The 25,777-nt window shown below is 39.8% G+C and overlaps 1 protein-coding gene across 4 annotated transcripts in view; it reads right to left on the reverse strand.

Moving 5' to 3' along the window:
* The window catches only part of COPS3 (COP9 signalosome subunit 3), a 29,658-nt gene extending 19,601 nt beyond the window's left edge, over positions 1-10,057 (reverse strand). Inside the window, exons 1-6 of one of the 4 annotated variants that reach the window (XM_036894009.2) lie at positions 9,906-10,057; positions 6,501-6,630; positions 4,269-4,381; positions 4,131-4,180; positions 2,568-2,660; positions 1,036-1,215 (exon numbers count right to left, since the gene is read on the reverse strand). In XM_036894009.2, coding sequence (XP_036749904.1) covers positions 1,036-1,215; positions 2,568-2,660; positions 4,131-4,180; positions 4,269-4,381; positions 6,501-6,630; positions 9,906-9,960 — 621 coding nt within the window. In that variant the 5' untranslated portion in view covers positions 9,961-10,057. The remainder of the gene's footprint in view (positions 1-1,035; positions 1,216-2,567; positions 2,661-4,130; positions 4,181-4,268; positions 4,382-6,500; positions 6,631-9,905) is intronic. The other 3 variants (XM_036894012.2, XM_036894010.2, XM_036894011.2) reach the window with 3 other exon arrangements.
* Positions 10,058-25,777: the final 15,720 nt, after the last annotated feature.

The raw sequence follows: 25,777 nt of genomic DNA on the forward strand, positions 1-25,777 counted from the left end.
TCATTAGGGCACGAGTACATTTTCAGGCAAAAGGCTCCTATCTGTAAACATCAAAAAAGTTTTGTTTTTAGTTATTTGTGATAGAAATATTTTTCTAAGCACACTGCATACTTCCCTGACTTTTTAATGCCCACATCATCGTGATATTTCTAGATCATCAGTATGCTTACTGGTTACTCTATCGGGCTGTAAACAATAATGCATTCAGTGGTATGAAGTGTGTGTTTATAATTCTCTGAAGAATTAAACTTTTTGACTGTGTACTCTTAGAGAGAAGTCACTTTGAAGACCTTATTTGACTAGACACATCCTCTGCTGACCCGTTCCTGCTCCCCAGCACCCTTGGCGACCCTCCCCAGATCCCCTCGTCATGCTTGTCACCCCACTCACTGAGGCAACGCTCAGTCACACACACATGCCTGTGTGTACACGTGCCAGGGTTTTAACTAACTGCAAGCTCCTTGAAGGCTTAGCATCTCCTATATTACTTAGTATGTGCTATGAATAAGATAGGACTTTATAAAAATCTGATAAATTTATACTAAGTATTAGCCAGTACTGTTTTTCAGATTCTGAGTGTGTCATATGTCTCATCACACAGACCAGTGGCCATTACAAAGACATAAAGCTTGGAGGGGATTTTTACTGTGGACTCCTTAATGCCCTTTGTATTTTGAAGTGAAAATGCTTTACTTATTACAATAAATAGATACCACCTTTCAAAGATCATTCAGTTCAACCTCTTCCCTATATGCAAAAGAAGCTCTAAGGCTCTGGAGAGTTACAGAACTTAACCCAAATCAGACAGATGTAAGTGGCAGGCTAGGTCAGAGCCCACTCCCTAGTGCACCTCCCCCCACAGATACTGCTCTTCAATGGAAGGAACAGACTACCACTGCCTACGTGATCACAGACAGATAGCCTTTGGGAAGGACAGCCACCTGACCCTCAGAGGCCAGGATCAACCCACTCCAGATGTGCACTTTGATCACACAAGTTCCATACAGTCTCAAGGGCACCTAGAGAGATGATTACCTGTTCATAAAAGTAGAGTGCTCTTTCAAAGTTCTTCAGCCCAGTATAGATCATCCCTCCATAATAATAATAACATAAAAAGTGCTTTGCATCGTAAGCTCCATTCTCTTTACAGATATCCATCATGTCCACGTCAAGATATGGGAGCGCAGGCTTAAAGCATTTAGCTAGCAAACAAAGCTGTGAAAAATTTTTAAATTGTCATTTTAATTACACTTTGGCAGGATTTAGCAGAAGCAGCAAATTCACAGATTCCAGGAAGTTCAAGAAAATAGTACTTTGTTTTACATCTTATTAAAATAATTTAAATGTCAACACTTTACTCCATTTTCTTAAGTATTCAAAACAAAACAGCATTTCTTTATAAAAGATTAGTCAGCAATGAGATAAGGCACTCCACAGATGAATTAGAGCTCAGCTCTCACTCGGCTCACCGAGGACCCATTCTGTGCATAGATGCACAAACAAGCGAGTCCTATTCCCTCTGCTGACCAGTGGAAAAGAAATAGACCAGCATGATATGATTAAATGGAAGTAGACCAGCATGATATGATTAAATGGAAGTATTTTCCTCAATTCCTTTTCAATTTCTGAATGCTTTAGGTAAGTGTAGGAAACTATGCAACACAAGAAAGTAGGCACATGGCAATGTCTGTACATGGAGGATGGGGCCATGGGTGAGACACAGGTACAACTCAGAGCTGTACACTTAAGATCAGTACATTTTACTGCATCCATGTTACACCTCAATCACAAAAGTTTTTTAAAAGACAAAAAACAACACAGGAAGAAAAGCAAGCATATCTCCATGTGAACTAGATCATGTGTGTGAAATAATCCATGTGCCAAGTTATTTATTAAGGCAATAACCTAAATACCCTACAGGGACTGACTAAACCCATATTATGGCATTCTCTTCAACTAGAAAGCACTGATAATGCGATCTGCGCCAAGATACAGGAAGTAGAAAAAAGCAAGATACATAAGACTTCACTAGATTGTGGAAAAAAAGAAAAACACATATGTGTTTGCACATACATAAAACAGCTTTGGAAGGATACACAAGAAGCTCCTAACACTGGTTTTCTTTGGAGAGAAGAGATAGGCGGCTAGTGCCCAGGGTGGTAAGGAGACTTCATTACATGCCCTCCCTCTTAGTTTCTGGATTTTGAACCATATAAAATTAAATGGGTAACATTTTAAGGTGTAAGACGTTACCTGTGTTTACTCTCAAATTCTACAATTCCTTAAAAAGAAAATGACTTCAGGTTTTTTTTAACATTGTAAACACTAATTAGAACCCTATCTGTTCTATTCACATCACAAGTCTACTAGTTGAGCCCCATTCACAGTTCGTATTCAGTAGCCTACAGAAAAATTCCCTTACAGATAACAGATGTACTTACACATTTCAACTTCTAGAACATATCAGGCTCCCCCAGAATGCCTTCACTTAGCTTACCCAGTGTTAAGCAAACACACAACCAACCTTCCATCTCTGACTCAGCGTGACTCACTTTTTGGCTGCTTACCTGGCACAGGTCAGCATGTATTGAGGTCAACTGGTTTGTATTCATCTGCATCTTGTCTACGGCTTGCTTAAGGATGCCAATTCCTCGCAGGGGCTGTCGGAAATGACATCTCTTTCAGATAAGTTCTCAAAGGTGGCAGCAAATTGGATCTTAGGTTGTCACTTACAAACAAAAAATAACACTAATTGATAGGTTCCTTTACATAACAATCTGAGGTTTCCATACTCTTTCAGGAAACTTCTCTCTCTCTTCAGTCAGAAACCAGAAACTGTTTTCTTAAGCCTTTTTCTTGTGATATTTAAAGTAATTCAGTACCACTGTTTAAATCATACAGTTTACTTTACAATGAAGAGCAGCTAACAAAAGCAGCATTGCTTTCTCAACAGCTCATTTTATTTCCATCTAAACGAACAACAATTTTCCAAATCACCTGCAATAGATGAGAGCCTATGTTTAGTAAATTTAATTGTGTGTAAGGATTTGGCATTTTTCGACAAGCCAGTCTAGATATCATTTGTAAATTCTCTCCAACAATATTTTCTTACCCCAGAAGCTACAAACGGACCATTTCCTGCCCTGATTACAAATAATAACAAGTTTCAAATGGTATAGTCAGTTTCTGCACAGGAGATGAGACTATAAAATAGCTGAATAACTTGCATAGATTGTTCAAAGAAGAGTAAATTTTTTTAAACCATCTCCTTTAAACCATAATTTATTTAGTAGTCCTACAAAATGACAAATGGTTCCTTCTGTTTTCGGTCTCCTTCAAGTCACTCGTCTTAAAGGTCTATTTCAAATAAAGAAGAAACACCCAATTATAACTTGTGTCAGTATCACAGAAGTTAAAGACCAACCAAAAACCATTGAGGTTAAAGGAGATGAAGGAATATAAGAACATAATAGAACCCACGATCTAAGAGTTCTCTTGTTATAAAGGACATTATGGCAACAACTAGCAAAATCTGAAAAAGGTCAGATTTGTGAAAGAATTATATCAACATTCATGTCCTGACCTTGATCACTGTATTGTGGTTATGTAAGAGAATGGCCTGATTTTTAGGAAAACACTCTTTGAAGTATTTAGGGCAAGGGACATCATATCTGCAATTTACTTTCCAATGGCTCAGAAAAACAGAAAATTTAAGCAAGTGTGGTAAAATATTAACATCTGGAGAATATGGGTGAAAGGTATATAGTAATTCTTTATATTATTCTTACAACTTTGATTAGAGATAAAATTATGTCATAATTAAAAGTTAAAAGTTTTAACAAACAAAACCCCAGCATATCACAACATAAAGGGCACTGGAATGGTAGTTTCAAAAACCACCATGATCACCGCCAACCTCCCGGAAGGCACCGGAAGGCACTTCCCCATGTCGCGAGTCCTCCCTGACGTAGGGGCTGGCTGTCTTTAGCACATGCTTTGAGTGCCCTGAAGCGACCACATGTATCTGTTAGGATACTTAGTACCAACCTGGAACTTAACATATTTATAATTCGCTCTGTAAGTCAGATGTATCAAGACAGAATTATAAATGCCTGGATAACATTACTTACCTGTTTTCTTTCCACAAGTGCATTTGTTAGCTGATGGCAAAGCCCAGCAACTAGAGATAACAACAAAACATTGAAAATATAAATAACTACACAGGCAAAATACATTCAACAGAAAATAACAAAATGCTACTTGCTTACAAGTGTCTGTTGCATATCGAATGTGCTCCCCATTACAAGTACTGATGAAAAGCTGAATCTGTGAGAATAACGTTTCGAAGTCAGGAACACTGGGCATAGAAAACTTCACAAATCTGGAATAAAGACAAAAGAATCAATTTATCCTTATATTTCAAAAGGGAAAATGTAGAAGCAACTGAAGCCAGAAATCCATCCTACCTCCAATGCTGTGAAACTAAATAGTCACAGCATTTAAAAATTAAGAAGCAGTGTCTATAGGATTCTCCTGGCCTGGTTCTTAGCACAATCAAGACACAGAACACAGACACAAACAGAGATTAAGAAAAATATGCTTAAAAAAAAAAAAAAAAAAAAAAACTTTCAAGAGAAAATTCCATTAAATTTAAAAGGCCAAAAATCAATATTAGGTTGTCTAATACTTGTGAAGGAACTGAATATAAACTCTTAACCAAAAATTTTAAGAAATATTTTTCTTTTGAGCACCATTGAGGCTAGGACTATTTACTTATTTAAAAGCCAGTTGTTGCTTTTCCTGCTCTGAGGACAGCAGGCCGCAGGGGACAAAGAATGAGAGCTATGGACTGCCTGGAGGCTGTGGCAGTGGTTCAGATTAAAGCTTCCACCAGGATTCAGACAACTCTGTGGTCCATCTGGGAGAAAAACTAGCTGATCGGCAGCACAGGAAGGGCTGGGGGTGCTGAGAAGAAGAAGAGGGCAGACTCTGTTGACTCTCCTGAGCCACCTGGCAGATAGGCCTTTCAAATGCCACAATAAATACTGAGAGGGTTGGAGACAGGTTTTGGGGAAGGAATCATGAACTACCACGACTCAGGCATTGCTTACAAGTGAGCTTCCAGATCTTTTTTTTTTTCTTTAAATGAACTGTTGAAACTAATTTCAAGAGAAAGGAAATGGACATTATTGCCTAATCACAATTTCTCCTACATCTTTCAATCTGTACTTCCATTTATATAGTATTATTCAATTTAATGCAATCTTACATCTATAATTACACTGTCTAATTATCAAAATGTGTCAGTCTCATTTGGGCTTCAGAATAGTTCAGTAGTTCAGTAAGGCACTGTGATTTCTATTTTATAAATAAAAATATGAAGCTCAGGGCCCACATCCTGTAGCCATTAGAAAAACATAACTGAAATCCAGGGTACAGGAAACAAGGTTTCTTTTACTGACATACAATGGCAAAATACCTGATAAGCCTCAAAATGCTTTCATGTATGTTACCTCACTTGATGTATGTACCTGTAAGTTTATGTGTGTATAAAATATGCATGCAATCCATTTCTTTAACCAGCAAACACAGTAAAAATCTTTACCAGACAGCACCATCCAACAGAACTTTCTGCAACGGTGGAAATGTTCTGTATCTGTGCTGTCCAAAAAGGTAGCTACATGAGGCTACTGAGCACTTGGAATGTGGCTAGTACAACCGAGAACTGCATCTTTAACTTTATTTAATTTCAATTAATTTAGATTTAAATAGCCACATATGGCCAGTGGCTACTGTATTGCAGAGCACGGCTCTAGACTCTTACATTCTGACAAAGTTTCTTCTCTAAAGTCTATTCCTGACACACATCTTTGACTCAGGAATCCCAGTATGAGTGAAACCAGAGCCTCACTTTAGGTCAATTTCTTCTGTTTACTTATATTATTTCGACTTTGTCACAACAAAACTTAAAACACTAAAACAGCAAAAAGAATGCTACTGTCAAGTACACAGAGTTACAAGGAACCCCAACTGAAATAAGGTCTATTTAATTTGGTCTTAAACAGCTTAAACTTGTTTGGAGGGAATCCAAAGGCCTTGGATCACGAGTAACTTCACTCAATATATTCTACTGTGCCCTCTTCTGTCCCTCATTCCTATCTTCTTTCCAAGTGAAAATGTGGACAATCTGATAGATTATATGAATATAACTATTCAGATAAATGCAAACTATGCTGTCCGAAATTGAGAGGGCCATTCATTTTTTTAAAATAAATTTCAAAATCTGTATAAACATGAAAAAGTTGAAAAATGATAAAACTGAACAAACTATAACAATGTTTAGCTGGGACAAATAAAATGCTACCATTACAATGTGACTTTAGTGTACAAAAGAGTTCAATGTTGTTTACGTGGTTTACTTTCTACACCAGAAAATTAAGTCAGAAAGTGCACAGTGTCAGTTTTAGCAAGCACAAAACTATAAAAGACAATGCCCTCACAAAACAGCAAGGACGCCCAAGGAATGCTCTTGTACATCCAGAGCCCCAAGCACAGTGTCCAGATGGGATAAGTTCTTTGCAAGGAGCTCTCCACTCTTGTTGATCAGTTCACAAAGCTGAGTCATTTGCCCTGGAAAACAGGAATAACATTATCATTCAGTTATAACACTAAGCAAACTATAAGAAGCCTAATGACAGACTACGTCAGAGCAATAAATACCTCAGGATAATTTCCTACATTGCAGATGAGGACCCAGAAGGGCCAGAGAAGTGAAACATCCTGCCCATGGACTCAAAACTGAAACTCCCATTTCCTCTGCACCCCCTGCAAAACTTTCTTTTCCTTCATTCTCTTCCAGGATCCCATGCCAGGAATGTACACGTTACTATCACCACCACCCACATCTCTCTATATATCCAAAATATCACCAAATACATAATTTTACTTCCTAAGTCTCTCAGCTTCATTCCTTTCTCTCTCCCTTGCCTTAATTAAGATCCTCATCATTTCCCAATTGGATGACATCCTAAATCTTCTAAATGGTCTATTTCAGTCTTTCCTCCGATCCCTATTCCATATTGGTAGCTGTGTGATTTTTCTAAAATGCAAAATTCAATCAAATTACTCCAATGGCTTTAAGAAGTCCAAATACCTCAGGCCAGTAACTGGTCCCTGTGCATCCCCGGCATCACTTCGGCTACTTCCCTCACATACCTCTTTGGTCAAACCAACCTCAGAAAATTCAATTAACGTTCACTTTCTCTCAGCTACATGCCTCTGCACATGCTGTCCCCATGCTAGTGTTCCCTCCTTCACTTCCCCTCTCCCACAGCTTTTACTACCCGACTTAAGCTCTTCACTTTACAGTCAGCCTGGGCCTTCCCTAGACCCTAACTTCACCTCTGCTTCTCCATGACTACTTCACATATCTGTTCTCTCTGTGCCCTCTCTGCACTCACCTGGGATTGTGGTGGTAGGTAATTCAGTGTAAGCTCAGGTGGAGGGACGGTCTCATTTCTCCACCTTTAGAATACAGTGGTCACTGAGCAATCAACAAGCCACTTGGTGAATTGGCTTATCTCTTAACTGATCCATTGATCTTTTCCCTATAGCAGTGTTTTATTTTAATAACTAAAGTATAGGATTTAATTAGGACGGAACTGGTACTTTGATATAGACTCACTGATTTTGATGAGTTCCAAAGTATCAGTTCTGGCATAATTAGATTCTATACCTTAGGTCTCACGACAGACTCTGTGGCCACATTCCATTCCACACTTCCAAACCCCACTAGCTGCCTTACTGATAGTGCTGGGAAAACGGTATACATAATTCCGTGGATACCAACCTCTAAAGTTTCCTCCTTCAACAGTTCTCTTTCACATTTTGAACTCCAAGCTACCTATCAGTTATTCTATTTAGACCTGAGTGATTTTTTTCCTTATCAAAAAACACTTTAGTAGTATAATGTTTAAGATCCAAGTGACTAGCTAGGAGCTTTGATTAATTTAACTTATGGGACTTCTATGCTACACCTTTAAATTTTTGCCAAAAATAACTACTCATTATCACCTGCATTGCAAAACAAGAAGTTTAAAAATCCATCATCTTATTAGGTATCATCTTTCAAGATAGTAACATAAGTTGAACTGGAAATGCCAACTCACCATCATTGTATTACAGATATCACTGGTAGGCATGAACTAGCATCTTCCAGTTGAATAATTTGCCCTTTTTTCTTCTTACTCACTACTCTAAATACACTTACATCAATATGAGACACCCAGACATAAACATTTCAGTTCATTATTTTTCCCCAATTAAATAACCAATGAAGAGTTGAGACTTAAAAGCTGGGTCATTGTGAAATCACAGGCTAGCTAGTGCAGGCCAAGAGAAGAGAGTCAGAAGTAAGTTTAAGTGCCACAGGGTGCATCTGAAATGAGCCCAACCTGAGACATGACCAATGACAATTTCCTCCAGAGAAAGTTGGAGATTGTGATGCCCCCTCACCAAAAAGGTCCATGTTAGGAAACTCCGAATAAAAGCAGAGAAAACAGAAACTTGGAAGCATTTACTATGCAGTGAGCATGAGGCACAGAAGACACAGGCAGTTAAAGTAAGATATTTATCTTTGCCTGGCAGACTCTTCCTAAAACAGTGTCTTGCACAGAGCATGTATATAGAAGCTTTTAGGTAAGTGACCCCATTTGATGCTCAACAGCCCTAGTTCCATTTTGCAAAGGAGAAATTGGCCCAGGGAAAGTAAGTGGCTCTGCACATGGAGTGATTGAGACAGGACCCCAACCCAAATCTTCTAAACACACTACATCCCGGGGGTAGAAACTAAGTGTTCATGGCATAAATGAATGAATGAATGGTTTCTTCACTCATAGAGACTGCAAGTCTCTGCCTTACCCGTGAACCTAGTTTCTATTAATAATAAAGGAAACGAGGGAGAAGTATTTCAATAAGTATCGCTCCACACCTGATCAGTTAAGCCTTACAACAATAGTGAGGTGGACAGCACCCCTCCATTTTTACAAATGGGAGATAAGACTCAACAGATTAAAGGCGATGTCCAAGGTCAAGCAGTTCCTAGAACTTTATATCAATGACCGTTAACAGTAACTTGTATCTATTGCGCCCCATCTAATAGGTACTGTTCCAAATGCTTTTACATGGTTTCTCTCGTTCAGTCCTAACAACTCTATGTGAAGTAGGGATTAATTTTTACCTCACAGCTGAAGAAACCGAGCGGTTAGAGAGGCCTCCACAGCCAGCAGCTAGTTACTAATTATGAGGCCAGGGCTCTCTATTCAGGTGATGAGATGAATGAACCAAACAGCATGAAAATTAACGGCAAAGTAATCACGGTCACAATTCTACCCCCAGAAATGGAGCCCTGCGAGGGAGAGCTCCCCGCTCATTCCGCGGGACTGAAACAGGCGCGGAGGCCTCCCAAGCGGAATGAGGCAACGGAGGGCCGCCAGCTGCCTCGGGGCCAAGCCACCCAGAAAGGATTCGCTTGCCGCCCGTGCCGCGGCCTAGGCCGGCGCGGCCCGGCGGGCCCGAGAAGGACCAGACGCTGCACCAATCCCAGCGGACAAGGGAGCCGGAGGAACCAACGGGCGCTCGGAAGGCGTCCAGCGGAAGTCACCGCCCCCAAACTGTCAAGCAGAGCTCCGGGACGGAAGGGGCCCGAGCCGGGGAGAGTCTGGGCGGCCCCAGGGCGGGAAGGCAGCCGGGCCGCCCGGTGCACGGGCCGACGGCTGGGGCAGCGGAGCCCGAGCGCTAGAGGGCTGCCCAAACTCAGCCGCGCCCGATCCCGCCGCGGCCTCACGCCGCCACCCCGAACCCGTCCCCGTCGCCCGGAGGACCCACCCAGCTGCCCAGAGCCTCACCTTGAGCCGAGAGCTGTCGGACACTGTTCACGAACTGCTCCAGGGCAGACGCCATGCTTCCCCCCCGGCGGCCCGAGCGGCAAATGCACCTCGCGCGGGAAAATGCAGCCGCTCTGGGAGGAGGGGCCGCGTCGTTCCCCCGCAGGCCCCTAAGAGCGTCCTACATCACTTCCGCCGGTCAACCACCGCGATATCTCACCTACCGGAGAAAGAGTTTCTGTTTCTATGGAAACAGTTCCGCTAGTAGCCGGAGCCGGAAGTTAGCTTTCTGTCCTCTGCACCTGAGACGACCCTCTCTCTGGTTAATGGGGCTGGTGGGCAGCGAGGAAGCTAAACTCATGGTCAGGCACAAAATGTTCCGATTCTACTGGGAATTCGGATTTTGTTAGTCATTTTGCTAGGATTTGCCAAATTCTCCAAGTACAGTTTAATTGCTACCTCTTCCGTGAGGCTTTTCTTGTGAAGCAGAAGAATGTAGATTGAGCCAGGTAAGCAGCCTGGGTTCAAATCCTTTTCCAACCGCTTTGTAGCTGTGTGACTTTGGACAATTTACTTGGCCGTCCTCTGCCTTGTTTTCCCCTCTGTAAAAATTCTTATAATGACTTCAACCACATAAAACAGAACACTGTTTAGCACCTAAAACTTTATCTTCGTTCAAGATACATATGTGGAATGAATTGATTTCCCCATCCGGAATAGATCTGTCCCTCCTCCACTTGACTCCGAAAACACTTTGTTCCTCTCCTATAGCCACTCTGTTGTAGAAATTTGTCTGCAGAATCCATACCATATCCATTGTGCTTACTTGGCATGGAGTCCCGTGAGGTCAAGCATCTGTCTTACTATCTCCGTACCCTTCAGGGCCTACCACAGGATTTGGTGCATAGTAAAAATGAGTAAACAACATGCTTTTAAATTTTCATCCAACGTATGTGTACTGAGCATCTACAAAGTGCTGGGCTAGGTGCTAAGGATACACCAGAGTAAAAACAGTCATTATCCTTCTCGCTTGCAGATAATGAACAAAGACCCTCGATAAGTGTAGTGCTCTGAAGGAAGCAACAACATTCTGTAGGATCCTGTATAGAGAGGAAACTGACTTAGCCTGGGAACAACAGGGATGGCTTTCTTGAGGAAATGACACGAGCTGAGCTCTGAAGAAAGAGTACAAGTTGATAAGGGGAAGAACTTTTTCTAAGTGAGAGGACAGTATGTGCTAAGACCCTGTGTTGGAAGGGAGACTGAGGAACTGAGAGGAGGTCATGGTGATCGGAGAGGAGTGGTATGAGATGGGCTGCAAGGTAGAGAGAGACCATGTCAAGTAAGCTGTTAAAGATACTGGGCTTTTCCCTGAGAAGACTGGGAAGCCACTGAGAGTTTTATGTAAGCAAATAGCATGACTGGATTTACATTTAGAAAAAATTGTCTAGCTTCACAAGAATAACTTCAGAGAGCCATTTACAAAGCTATTGCAATAGTTGACATGAAATATAATAATAGTAATAATTGTACCGTGAAAGGAGAGATAGAAATAAATTGGTGAGTTCAGGACATGGTTAGGTTAATGACTTTAGACTTGTACTGTAAGATGAAGATACCCCTGAATGTTCTGTGATAGCATTTGGTCCTCAATCTTTGATCTTTTGGAACATGTGAGATAGACATTTTGACTTATAGGACACATTTCCATGGATGTAGATGGATTTCAATGAAAGTCAAAAGTGTTGCAGAGAAGTAAAGCATTATAGTAATTCAAAGTAGCCGCAGCTACTAATCATACTTTAAAATTTGTTACCTATTTAGATTGTGGAAGCTGTTCTCCAAGCTCCAAGGGTGGTTCCCCAACCAGCAGCATCAGTGTTCACTGGGAATTTCTTCGAAATGAAAATTATTGGACCCCACTCTAGATTTACTGCATAAGAAACTCTGAGATTGGTGCCCTGAAATCTGACTTTAGCAAGCCCTGCAGGTGATTCTGAGATACACTGAAGTTTGAGAACATCTGGACTGTGATGCAGAGGAGCCTGGATACCTATTACACTCATTTAAAAACAGCTAACAGTGGTTGCACCCTTCTCTCTCCCACTCAAGAATGAAGTGACTGAAAGAGATGTGGTAACAAGGATAACCAAATGTATTCTAATTTGTATTTTTTTAAGCCAGTCATTTGTAAAATCTGGCAATTACTCCAGACACTTTACAACAAACAGTTTCACAGCAGTAGAGATGCTATATTTAATCATTTATTCTTTTATTCTTTGAACACATATTTATTTTGTGTCTAATATGTGTCAAGCCCTGTGCCAGATGCTGGGAGTGTATCTGTGAGCAAGCAGTAAGTCCTTGCTTCCATAAAGTTCTGTTTTGAGAAGTAGAACAATAAACAAGCACATAAACAAAATAGTTTCAGATAACTAATACATGCTATGAGGAAAATCACATGATGATGGGGTGTAAGGAGGTCAAGAAATGCTTCTGATACCTGAAGGATGGAAAGGAGCCAGTTAAAAGAGATCTGGGGGACAAGATTTCCAGAGAAAGAGGAACAAGTGTGGTGTGTGAAGATCTTAAGACCCAAACAAGCTGGGTGCGTTTCTGGGAAAGGAAAAATGCCAGTGTTGCCAGATACCTTGAATGAGGAGGATCCTGGCATGTCTCAGTTGAGTGCTGCTAATTATAACAATACTGTTGATCTCTTAGATTTGTCCAGCTTTTTCAATTTTCAGATCCCATAGATATTTACAAATTTATCACTGAAATACCTTTACCAAGTGAAGTCACTTGAAAGAAAGGAGTAATAGATAATACTGAGGGAGAAAAGAGCAGTGTCAGATACCAGTGTAAACACTTTCCACACACTGTTTCTGTTTGGAGATCCAATCAGTTCCAGGGAACCTGACTTGGAGATCTGAGCAGGTGATCTAGTGAAACCACCCTCACATTACTTCACCATCCCCCTCAGGCCATGGTGGGCATATGACTTAGGCTGGTTCCATCAGAGGAAAGCTCAGGACTTTTGTGACTGCTCTTCCCTGCTGGGTTAAGCAAGAAAGTGCACAGTCACAGAGCCTTCTGGCAGCCACCCTGGGGCCCTGAGGGGAGCAAGGATTAGGATGAAGCTAATATAGCAAAATACAGAAAACAGAGACAGAAAGAAACCAGTCTTTTGTATTGTTGAGTGACTGAATCCAGTCTCATCTAAAGCAGTCTTGCCTCTAGACCTTTTAGCCAAAGGATATGAGCCAACAAATTCCCTTTACATTTATGCTTTTATTGTTTAAGTCCTTGTGCTGTTTTCTCTCACTTGTAGCTTCAAGCATTGTGATAGAGCATTTAACACCAGTGTCCCCACAACAATCCTTCAAGGCAGATTTTATGGCGGGAGTCAAAGGACCTATTCACAAATACTCCATTTCTTTTCCTGCCGTCCCCCTTTAAAGTTAGGTATGACTGTGTGACATCATTTGGCCAATGAAACACAAGTAGAAGTGGCATGTGTCGTTTTGGTGTGGTACTTTTAAGTGCCAGTGTGGACTTCCTTCCAGGGTTGGGATAGAGCCTCCATCAGCCTGGGACCCTGATTAGGGTAGGTCAAGCACCCCTTCCCAACCCACATTGGACAGGTAGTTACGTAGCGAGTGACTCCCAGACTTAGAGGCTTGACATTTAAGTTTCAGAAACATTTATCATCTCACAATTTCTGTGGACCAGGTGTAGCTGGGTGCCTGTGCCTCAAGTCTCTCAAAGGGATACACTCAAAGCGTTGTCCAGGTCTGTGGTCTTATCTGAACGCTTGACAGGGAAACCGTTGCCTTCCAAGCTCATTCACATGATTCTCGGAAGGATTCAGCTACTCACAGGTTTCAGGATCTCAGTCACTTGATGGCTGTTGGCTGGGGATTCTCTCAGTTCCTCGCCACCTGGGCCTCTCAATGAGGCTGTTGCTTACAACACGGCAGAGAGAGAGAGAGAGAGTGACAGAGAAAAGAGAAGCAACACTCATGTCACAGTCTTTCTGTAACCTGGGTTCAGCTGATACACAAGAGCAGGAATTTTTCAAATGTGTGACTCCCAGGAGGCAGGGCTGGCCAGGAGCCAGGTTAAAGGCTGCCTACTACAAAGAGTGAGACATTAATTTTATTAAGTCTCTGAGATATTGGGGTAGATGATTGCTGCACCTTAACCTAGCCTATCCTTATTTGATACAATTTTTATTCCCAATTGTTCAGAAGAAGAAACTGATGCTCAGAGAGATTTAAGGAGTTGGCCAAAGATACAACTAGTTACTGGCAGCACTAGGATTCAAACCTATTTCTCTTTGACTCCAGAGCCTGAACTTTTATTCACTGTATACATTGGTTGGGCTAGAAATGCAGGGATGGAAAGAGCACTCAATTTCAGTCAGTGGGACAGCTGCAACCCTCCACAGGAGCAAGGGTTTACAGACCATGTGAGGTGAGAGGGTGAGAAAAAGGAAACCAGACAGAAACATGCCATACCATCTTGCAATCTGTTTTCCAACAGTTTTCATTTTCTACAATGTAGTGATCTAAATTACTGGCTTCAAAATACCTTATATTCCCAGGTTCACTATCTTTCTCCTATCATCTCAGCAGGTCCATGCTTCTATCCACAGCCACGTTGAACTTGTTTCTTGGGAAGATGGACAGAATCAAGGACACTTGAGACCACTCAAGAAACTTCACACCTGTTTTCTGGAGGATTTTCCTTCCACTTCTACTTTTTTATTCTTTCAGAGTTAAAAGCCAATTAGAAAATTTTTTTTATTTTGGTATTATTAATATACAAGTACATGAGAAACACTGTGGTTACTAGATTCCCCCCATTATCAAGTCTCCACTACATACTGCATTACCGTCACTGTCCATTAGCATAGTAAGATGCTATAGAATCACTACTTGTCTTCTCTGTGTTATACAGCCTTCCCTGTGCACTCCCCCTAAATTATGTGTGCTAATTGTAATGCCCCTTTCCCCCTTATCCCTCCCTTCCCACCCCAGTCCCTTTCCCTTTGGTAACTGTTAGTCCATTCTTGGATTCTGTGATTCTGCTGCTGTTCTGTTCCTTCAGTTTTTTCTTTGTTCTTACACTCCACAGATGAGTGAAATCATTTGATACTTGTCTTTCTCTGCCTGGTTTATTTCACTGAGCATAATACCCTCTAGCTCCATCCATGTTGAAAATGGTAGGATTTGTTCTCTTCTTATGGCTGAATAATATTCCATTGTGTATATGTACCACCTCTTCTTTATCCATTCATCTGCTGATGGACACTTACGTTGCTTCCATTTCTTGGCTATTGTAAATAATGCTGTGATAAACATAGGGGTGCATATGTCTTTTTAAAACTGGGCTCCTGCATTCTTAGGGTAAATTTCTAGGAGGGGAATTCCTGGGTCCTTCCACTTCTACTTTTAAAATTCAAAAAAATATCTGATGCCTCAGATTCCTTCAGACCTATACCAATTCCCATTTTAGGCTGCATCCCAATTGCTCAGGGGTCAGGATTGTACTATTAAGGACTCCAAGTTGCAAGTGACAGAAAGCACAATTTAAACCGGTTTAAGTAAAAGGAATTTATCAGCCCATGTCACTGGAAAATTCAAGGGATGAACTGATTGCAGATTTGGGAAAAGTTGAATATGAATAGCAATCTGAACATCATCTCCATTTCACTCATGTTTTCTCCCTATTTCTTGGGTAAAACTTTTGTTTTTAAATTGAGATGTAATTGACATTCAAAAAATTTCACACAAAGTCTGATAAAAATTTGATAAAAATGGACATGTTTTGACCTATATACATACCTGTGAAACTATCTCCTTAATCAAGGTAGTAAATATATCCATCACCCTGAAAAGTTCCCTTGTGTCGTCTTGTAATCTCTCTCCTCCCCACACCCCAAATTCCCTGGAAACCACTGATAGGCTTCCATCACTATAGACTAGTTTTCATTAGAATTTTATATAAATGGAATCCTACTGTTTTGACTGGTCTATTTTGCTCACCATAATTAAGACTCATCCATGTTTTGCAATTGTCATTTGTTTGTTCCTTTTTTCTTGCTACATAGTATTCTGTTATACAGTCCTATTATAATTTGTTTTTTAGTCATACATTGATAGACACATCTGGGTTGTTTCTACTTTTTGGTTACTATAAATAAAACTTCTGTAACCATTCATGTGCAAATCCTCATATGAATATATTTCTTTCCTCTTGGGACATAGCCAGGAATAATATAGCTGGATAATAACAGTAGGTGTATATTTAACTTTTTAAGAAACTGCTGAGCTGTTTTCTAAAGTGTTTGAGAAATTTTACATTCCCACCTGAAGTGTATGAGAGTTCCAGTTCCTCCACATCTTTGTCAATGTTCAGTCTTTTTAATTTTAGCTGTCCTCATGGATGTAAAGTGATATCTAATTGTGACTTTATTTTACATATCCCTGGTGACTAATGACAATGAACATGTTTTCATGTGCTTATTGGCCTTCTACATGCTCTCTTTAGTGAAATGTCTGTTTAAATAAGTACCACTGTTTTAATGGAAACCTGAAAATTTTTGTATTTGTTACATCCTGATATGTTATATTTCCTTTTCACTCAGATTAAGATATTTTCTAATTTTTCTTTTGATTCATTCTTTCATCCATGGGTTATTTTTATTTTATTTTGGTATCATTAATCTACAATTACATGAAGAACATTATGATTACTAGGCTCCCCCATTCACCAAGTCCCCCCACATACCCCTTCACAGTCACTGTACATCTGCATAGTAAGATGCTATAAAATCACTACTTGTCTTCTCTGTGTTGCACAGCCCTCCCCATGCCCCCCCACTATACATGCTAATCGTAAGGCCCCCTTTCTTTTTCCCTGCCCTTATCCCTCTCTTCCCTCCCATCCTCCCCAGTCCCTTTCCCTTTGCTAACTATTAGTCCATTCGTGGGTTCTGTGATTCTGCTGCTGTTTTGTTCCTTCAGTTTTCCTTTGTTCTTATGCTCCACATATGAGTGAAATCATTCGGTACTTGTCTTTCTCCACCTGGCTTATTTCACTGAGCATAATACCCTCTAGCTCCATCCATGTTGTTGCAAATGGTAGGATCTGATTTTTTTCTTATGGCTGGGTAATATTCCATTGTGTATATGTACCACATCTTCTTTATCCATTCATCTACTGATGGACATTTAGGTTGCTTCCATATCTTCACTATTGTAAATAGTGCAGTGATAAACATAGGGGTGCATCTCTCTTTTTCAAACTGGAGTGCTGCATTCTTAGGGTAAATTCCTAGAAGTGGAATTCCTGGGTCAAGTGGTATTTCTATTTTGAGTTTTTTGAGGAACCTCCATACTGCTTTCCACAATGGTTGAACTAATTTACATTCCCACCAGCAGTGTAGGAGGGTTCCCCTTTCTCCACAACCTCGCCAACATTTGTTGTTGTTTGTCTTTTCGATGATGGCGATCCTTACTGGTGTGAGGTGATATCTCATTGTGGTTTTAATTTGCATTTCTCTGATAATTAGCAATGTGGAGCATCTTTTCATGTGCCTGTTGGCCATCTGGATTTCTTCTTTAGAGAACTATTCAGCTCCTCTGCCCATTTTTTAATTGGATTATTTGCTTTTTGTTTGTTGAGGTGTGTGAGCTCTTTATATATTTTGGATGTCAATCCTTTATCGGATCAGTCATTTACGAATATATTCTCCCATACTGTAGGGTACCTTTTGTTCTATTGATGGTGTCCTTTGCCATACAGAAGTTTTTAGCTTGATATAGTCCCACTTGTTCATTTTTTGCTTTTGTTTCCCTTGCCCAGGGAGATATGTTCATGAAGAAGTCACTGATGTTTCTGTCCATGAGATTTTTGCCTATGTTTTTTTCTAAGAGTTTTATGGTTTCATGACTTACATTAAGGTCTTTGATCCATTTCGAATTTACTTTTGTGTATGGGGTTAGACAGTGACCCAGTTTCATTCTCTTGCATGTGCTGTCCAGTTTTGCCAGCACCATCTATTGAAGAGACTGTCATTTCCCCATTGTATGTCCATGGCTCCTTTATCGTATATTAATTGGCCATATATGTTTGGGTTAATGTTTGGAGTTTCTATTCTGTTCCACTGGTCTGTGGCTCTGTTCTTGTGCCAGTACCAACTTGTCTTGATTACTGTGCCTTTGTAGTAGAGCTTGAAGTTGGGGAGCGAGATCCTCCCCACTTTATTCTTCCTTCTCAGGATTGCTTTGCCTATTTGGGGTCTTCGGTGTTTCCATATGAATTTTTAAAGTATTTGTTCCAGTTCATTGAAGAATGCTGTTGGTAATTTGATAGGGATTGCATCGAATCTGTATGTTGTTTTGGGCAGGATGGCCATTTTGACAATATTAATTCTTCCTAGCCAGGAGCATGGGATGAGTTTCCATTTGTTAGTGTCCTCTTTAATTTCTCTTAAGAGTGTCTTGTAGTTTTCAGGGATCCCTGGGTTATTTTTAAGTGTGATTTCAGTTTATAAACATTTGGGGATTTTTCAGAGATCTTTGAGTCCTCATTTTCTAATTTAATTCCACTGTGGTCAGAGAATCTACTTTGTATGACTTGGAACCTTTTAAATGTGTTGAGGTTTATTTATGGCCCTGAATATGGCCCATCTTGGTAAATGTTCCATGTGCACTGGACAAGAATGCATCTGCTGCCATCGTCACATGGAGTGCTGTGCAGATGCGAGTGAGGTCATTTTGGTCGACGGCTTTCACACTTTTTGTCTACTAGTTCTATGAGCTTTTAAGACAGAGAAATTAAAATCTCTGACAGTAATTTTGATTTTGTCTATTTCTCCTTGTAGACTTATATATTTTAAAAGGCTATTTCCTTTTATTTTACCCTTATACTTATTTTCTATACATAATTCACATATCAAAATTCACTATTTTAAAATATATTTAGTGTATTCAGTGGGTTTGAATATATTCACTATGTTGTGCAACCATCACCGCTACTTAATTCCACAGAGTTTCTATCACCCCAAAAAGAAATCCCACACCTATTGGCAGTTAGTCCTAATTCTATCCTCCCCACAATCCCTGATAACCACTTCTCTACTTTTTCTGTCTCTATAGATTTGCCTACATACTGCACATTTCATGTAAATGCAATCCTACATTATGTGGTCTTTTGTGACTGGCTTATTTCACGTAGCATAATGTCTTCAAGGTTCATCTATGTTGTAGCCTGTGTCAGAATATCCCTCCTCTTCAAGGCTGAGTAAAATTCCATTGTATGTATATGTTGCATTTTCTTCATCCATTCATCTATTGATGGACACTTGGGTTGCTTCCACCTTTTGGTGGTTGTGAATAATGCTGCTATGATCATAGATGTACAAATACCTGTTAAAGCTGCTGCATTCAATTCTTTTGGGTACATGCCCAGAAATGGAATTGCAGGATTATACAGTAATTTTTAATTTCTTGATGCATTTCCATACCATTTTCCATTCCCACCAACCATGCACAAGGGTCTTGATTTCTTTATATTTTCACCAACATGTGCTATTTTCTGTTTTTAAAAAAATAATTATAATAGCCATCCTAATGGGTGTGAAGTAGTATTTCATTGATTTGCAATTCCCTAATGATCAGCAATGCTGACCATCTTTTCATGTTCTTATTGGCCATCTATGTATATGTATTCTTTGGAGAAATGTCTATTCCAGTCCTTTGCACATTTTTAAAATGTCACTTGCATTATTTCTGATAAGAAGTCTGCTGTCGTCCTTACCTTTGTTCCTCTGTGGATAACGTGTCTTTATTTTTCTGGCAGCTTTTAAGATTTTCTCTTTATCATTGGTTTTGAGCAATGTGATTATGATGTGTCTCAATTTTCCCAACAATGGGAGCACCAATCATACATAACATAGAAACAATATCAGAATTTACAGCATAGGGTTGGAATCCCTGTAGTCAGGAAGCAGAAGAATATTTGAAGAAAGAGAGGCCCAAACCTTCTAAGTTTGATGATGACTATAAATCCAGATTCAAGAAGCTCAACAAACTCCAAACATAAGAAAGCGGAAGAACACTACATCAGGATGTATCCCCTGCGACTGAAAGTATTAAGGAAATCAGATATGTCAAAAACGTGATTCCATAAAGCTGTTTGAATTCATGGTCTCAGCTCCAAGTAATGTGCTATGAAGTGTACCCTAAATTGCACACCAGAGGCTTTGGGAACTGAACTATGGGGTAAACCACTTCCCAGGTCTGAGACTGACACACTGGGTAGTAGTACACGTACAAGGCAGATCTGAAGTGCACAGCAACAGCTCTGAAAACTGAACTAACGAAGCTATAGTCCACAAAAGGCTGCTAGGAAATAGTGAATTGGAGCTAACTGGGTCAATTGCCTTCTAAAACAAAGCAAAACAAACAAAAAATATCAACATTCTCCGCAGGATTTGAGTAAGACCCCGCATCTATAATACAATGTTCAAATGTTCAGGATTCAATCCATAATTACTCAATGTATTAAAGACTCAGATAATGTGAAATTCTCACAAGGGAAAAGACAACCATATGCCAACCAGGACATGACACAGACGTCGGGAACATTAGACAGACTTTAAGACGATCATCACCATGCCCCAAGAAATAAGGTGAGCACCGTGAAACAAATGGGAAGACAGAGAGTTGCAGCAGAGAAATAGAAGATAGGGAAGAGAACCCCTAGAAACTGTAAAATCAACACAATAACTGGGGGTGGGGGGGATGCTGCATGAGACACATAGAATGGAAATGAGAGAGGAAAGGGTTGGTGAGCATGATTGTTCAAACTAAAGAAAAGACAGAAAAAAAAATTATAAAACAAGGACCTGTAGAACAATACCAAAAGATCTAACATTCATATCATTAGAACTCCAGAAAGATGGAAGAAAGAGCGCAGTGCAGAAAAATTTTTTTGAAGAAATAATGGTTGAAAACTTCCCAAGTTTTGCAAAAGATTTAGATTTACAGTTTGAAGAAGCCCCTCCCCCACCCCAGCTCATGGGCGGGAGGAAGAGAAACGGAGCAGGGAGGGAGTGGAAGGCCTGGGACTGCTGAATACCTAGCTCCAGGGATCTGCTCTGGGAGCACAAACCTACATTTCATGGTGCTTTCATGAGACTGGCATGACTACTGGGTTGGAAAGTTAATAAAGGCAGAGTTCCTGGGGAGACTGGGATTCCAGCCACTTGTGGAAAGCAGGGATCCATATCCAGTTGCTCAGGGACAAAAGCTTATACCTGTGTGCCTGGCCCACTGGCTCAGGCAGTGGAGACAGGCACAGGAGCCAGGAGGCAGGAAACAGCTCTTTCCTACCCCCAGTACGGCTCCCCTGCAACCCCTGACATTGCTTCAGGGGCTCAGCAGCTCCAGAATAGAGCTTCTGGACACTAGAGGGCGCCATATACAAACATGAAACGCCAAAGGAACTTGTCCAGAGAAAAATTATTAATACAACTCCTGAGAAAGATTTAAATAATATGGACCTCGTGACTCTTCCTGAAAGGGAGTTCAAAATAAAAATCATCAACATGCTAATGGAGGTATGGAAAGACATCCAAGAACTCAGGAATGAATTCAGGTCAGAGATTCAATCGTTGAAGAGCACAATGGAGGGTATTAAAAGCAGGTTGGATACAGTGGAGGAGATGACAAATGAAATTGAAACTAGAGAAGAGGAATACAAAGAAGCTGATGCTCAGAGAGAAAAAAGGATCTCTAAGAATGAAAGAATATTGAGAGAACTGTGTGACCAATCCAAATGGAACAATATTCGCATTATAGGGGTACCAGAAGAAGAAGAAGAGAGAGAAAGGGATAGAAAGTGTCTTTGAGGAGGTAGTTGCTGAAAACTTCCCCAATCTGGGAAAAGAGATAGTGTCTCAGGCCATGGAGATCCACAGATCACCCAACACAAGGGACCCAAGGAAGACAACACCAAGACACATACTAATTAAAACGGAAAAGATCAAGGACAAGGAAAGACTATTAAAAGCAGCCAGAGACAGAAATAAGATCATATACAAAGGAAAGCCCATCAGGCTAACTTCAGACTTCTCATCAGAAACCTTACAGGCCAGAAGGGAGTGGCATGATGTACTTAATGCCATGAAGCAGAAGGGCCTGGAACCAAGATTACTTTATCCAGCAAGATTATCATTTAAATTTGAAGGAGGAATTAAACAATTTCCAGATAAGCAAAAGCTGAGAGAATTTACTTCCCACAAACCATCTCTACAGTCTATTTTGGAGGGACTGCTATATATTGAAGTGTTCCTAAGGTTGAATAGCTGTCACCAGAGGTAATAAAACCACAGTAAAGAAAGTAGAACAGCTAATTACTAAGCAAATGCAAAATTAAATTAACTATCCCCAAAGTCAATCAAGGGATAGACAAAAAGTACAGAATATGATACCTAATATATAAAGAATGGAGGAGGAAGAAAAAGAAGGAGAAAAAGAAAAGAACCTTTAGATTGTGTTTGTAACAGCATACTAAGTGAGTTCAGTTAGACTCTTAGATAGAAGGAAATTAACCTTGAACCTTTGGTAAATATGAATCTAAAGCCTGAAATAGCAATAAGTACATACCTATCGATAATCACCCTAAATGTAAATGGACTGAATGCACCAATCAAAAGATATAGAGTCACTGAATAGATAAAAAAACAAGACCCATCGATATGCTGCTTACAAGAGACTCACCTGAAACCCAAGACATGCACAGACTAAAAGTCAAGGGATGGAAAAAGATATTTCATGCAAACAATAGGGAGAAAAAAACAGGTGTTGCAGTACTAGTATCAGACAAAATAGACTTCAAAACAAAGAAAGTAACAAGAGACAAAGAAGGACATTACATAATGATAAAGGGCTCTGTCCAACAAGAGGATATAACCATTATAAATATATATGCACCCAACACAGCAGCACCAGAATATGTGAAACAAATACTAACAGAACTAAAGGAGGAAATAGAATGCAATGCATTCATTTTAGGATACTTCAACACACTCCAGAGGACAGATCCACCAGACAGAAAATAAGTAAGAACACAGAGGCACTGAACAACACACTAGAACAGATGGACCTTATAGACATCTATAGAACTCTACACCCAAAAGCAACAGGATAAACATTCTCCTCAAGTGCACATGGAACATTCTCCAGAATAGACCACATACTAGGCCACAAAAAGAGCCTCAGAAAATTCAAAAAGATTGAAATTTTACCAACCAACTTTTCAGACCACAAAGGTATAAAACTAGAACTAAATTGTACAAAGAAAGCAAAAAGGCCCACAAACACATGGAGGCATAACAACATGCTCCTAAATAATCAACGGATCAATGACCAAATTAAAATAGAGATCAAGCAATATATGGAAACAAATGACAACAACAACACAAAGCCCCAACTTCTGTGGGACACAGCGAAAGCAGTCTTAAGAGGAAAGTACATAGCAATCCAAGAATATTTAAAGAAGGAAGAACAAACCCAAATGAATAGTCTAACATCACAATTATCAAAATTGGATAAAGAAGAACAAATGAGGTCTGAAGTCAGCAGAAGGAGGGACATAATAAAGATCAGAGAAGAAATAAATAAAATTGAGAAGAATAAAACAATAGAAAAAATCAATGAAACCAAGAGCTGGTTCTTCAAGAGAATAAACAAAATAGATAAGCCTCTAGGCAGACTTATTAAGAGAAAAACAGAATCAACACACATCATCAGAATCAGAAACAAGAAAGGAAACATCACGACGAACCCCACAGAAATACAAGAATTATTAGAGAATACTATGAAAACCTATATGCTAACAAGCTGGAAAACCTACTAGAAATGGACAACTTCCTAGAAAAATACAACCTTCCAAGACAGACCAAGGAAGAAACACAAAATCTAAACAAACCAATTACCAAGAAACGAATTGAAGCGGTAATCAAAAAACTACCCAAGAAGAAAACCCCCGGGCCAGATGGATTTACCTCGGAACTTTATCAGACATACAGAGAAGACATAATACCCATTCTCCTTAAAGTTTTCCAAAAAATAGAAGAGGAGGGCATACTCCCAAACTCATTTTATGAAGCCAACATCACCCTAATACCAAATCCAGGCAAAGACCCTACCAAAAAAGAAAACTACAGACCAATATCCCTGATGAACATACATGCAAAAATACTCAACAAAATATTAGCAAAGCAAATTAAAAAACACAGCAAAAGGATCATACACCATGACCAAGTGGGATTCATCCCAAGGATGCAAGGATGGTACAACATTTGAAAATCCATTAACATCATCCACCACATAAACAAAAAGAAGGACAAAAACCACATGACCATCTCCACAGATGCTGAAATAGCATTTGACAAAATTCAACATCCATTCATGATAAAAACTCAACAAAATGGGTATAGAGGGCAAGTTCTTCAACATAATAAAGGCCATATATGATAAACCCACAGCCAACATCATACTTAACAATGAGAAGCTGAAAGCTTTTCCTCTGAGATTAGGAACAAGACAGGGATGCCCACTCTCCCCACTGTTATTCAACATAGTACTGGGGATCCTAGCCACAGCAATTAGACAAAACAAAGAAATACAAGGAATCCAGATTGGTAAAGAAGAAGTTAAACTGTCACTATTTGCAGATGACATGATATTGTACATAAAAAACCCTAAAGACTCCACTCCAAAACTACTAGAACTAATATCGGAATTCAGCAAAGTTGCGGGATACAAAATTAACACACAGAAATCTGTGGCTTTCCTATACACTAACAATGAACTAATAGAAAGAGAAATCAAGAAAACAATTCCATTCACAATTGCATCAAAAAGATAAAATACTTAGGAATAAATCTAACCAAAGAAGTGAAAGACCTATACCCTGAAAACTATAAGACACTCTTAAGAGAAATTAAAGAGGACACTAACAAATGGAAACTCATCTCATGCTCGTGGCTAGGAAGAATTAATATTATCAAAATGGCCATCCTGCCCAAAGCAATATACAGATTCGATGCAATCCCTATCAAATTACCAACAGCATTCTTCAATGAACTGGAACAAATAGTTTAAAAATTCATATGGAAACACCAAAGACCCCGAATAGCCAAAGCAATCCTGAGAAGAATAAAGTGGGGGGGATCTCACTCCCCAACTTCAAGCTCTACTACAAAGCCACAGTAATCAAGACAGTTTTGTACTGGCACAAGAACAGAGCCACAGACCAGTGGAACTGAATAGAGACTCCAGACATTAACCCAAACATATATGGTCAATTAAAATATGATAAAGGAGCCATGGACATACAATGGGGAAATGACAGTCTCTTCAACAGATGGTGCTGGCAAAACTGGACAGCTACATGTAAGAGAATGAAACTGGATCACTGTCTAACCCCTTACACGAAAGTAAATTCGAAATGGATCAAAGACCTTAATGTAAGTCATGAAACCATAAAACTCTTAGAAAAAAAATAGGCAAAAATCTCTTAGACATAAACATGAGCAACTTCTTCATGAACATATCTCCCCAGGCAAGGGAAACAAAAGCAAAAATGAACAAGTGGGACTATATCAAGCTGAAAAGCTTCTGTACAGCAAAGGACACCATCAATAGAACAAAAAGGTACCCTACAGTATGGGAGAATATATTCATAAAAGACAGATCCACTAAAGGGTTGACATCCAAAATATATAAAGAGCTCACACACCTCAACCAATAAAAAGCAAATAATCCAATTAAAAAATGGGCAAAGGAGCTGAACAGACAGTTCTCCAAAGAAGA

The sequence above is a fragment of the Manis pentadactyla genome, chromosome 4 (genome assembly GCF_030020395.1).
Source record: "Manis pentadactyla isolate mManPen7 chromosome 4, mManPen7.hap1, whole genome shotgun sequence".
NCBI lineage: Eukaryota > Metazoa > Chordata > Mammalia > Pholidota > Manidae > Manis > Manis pentadactyla.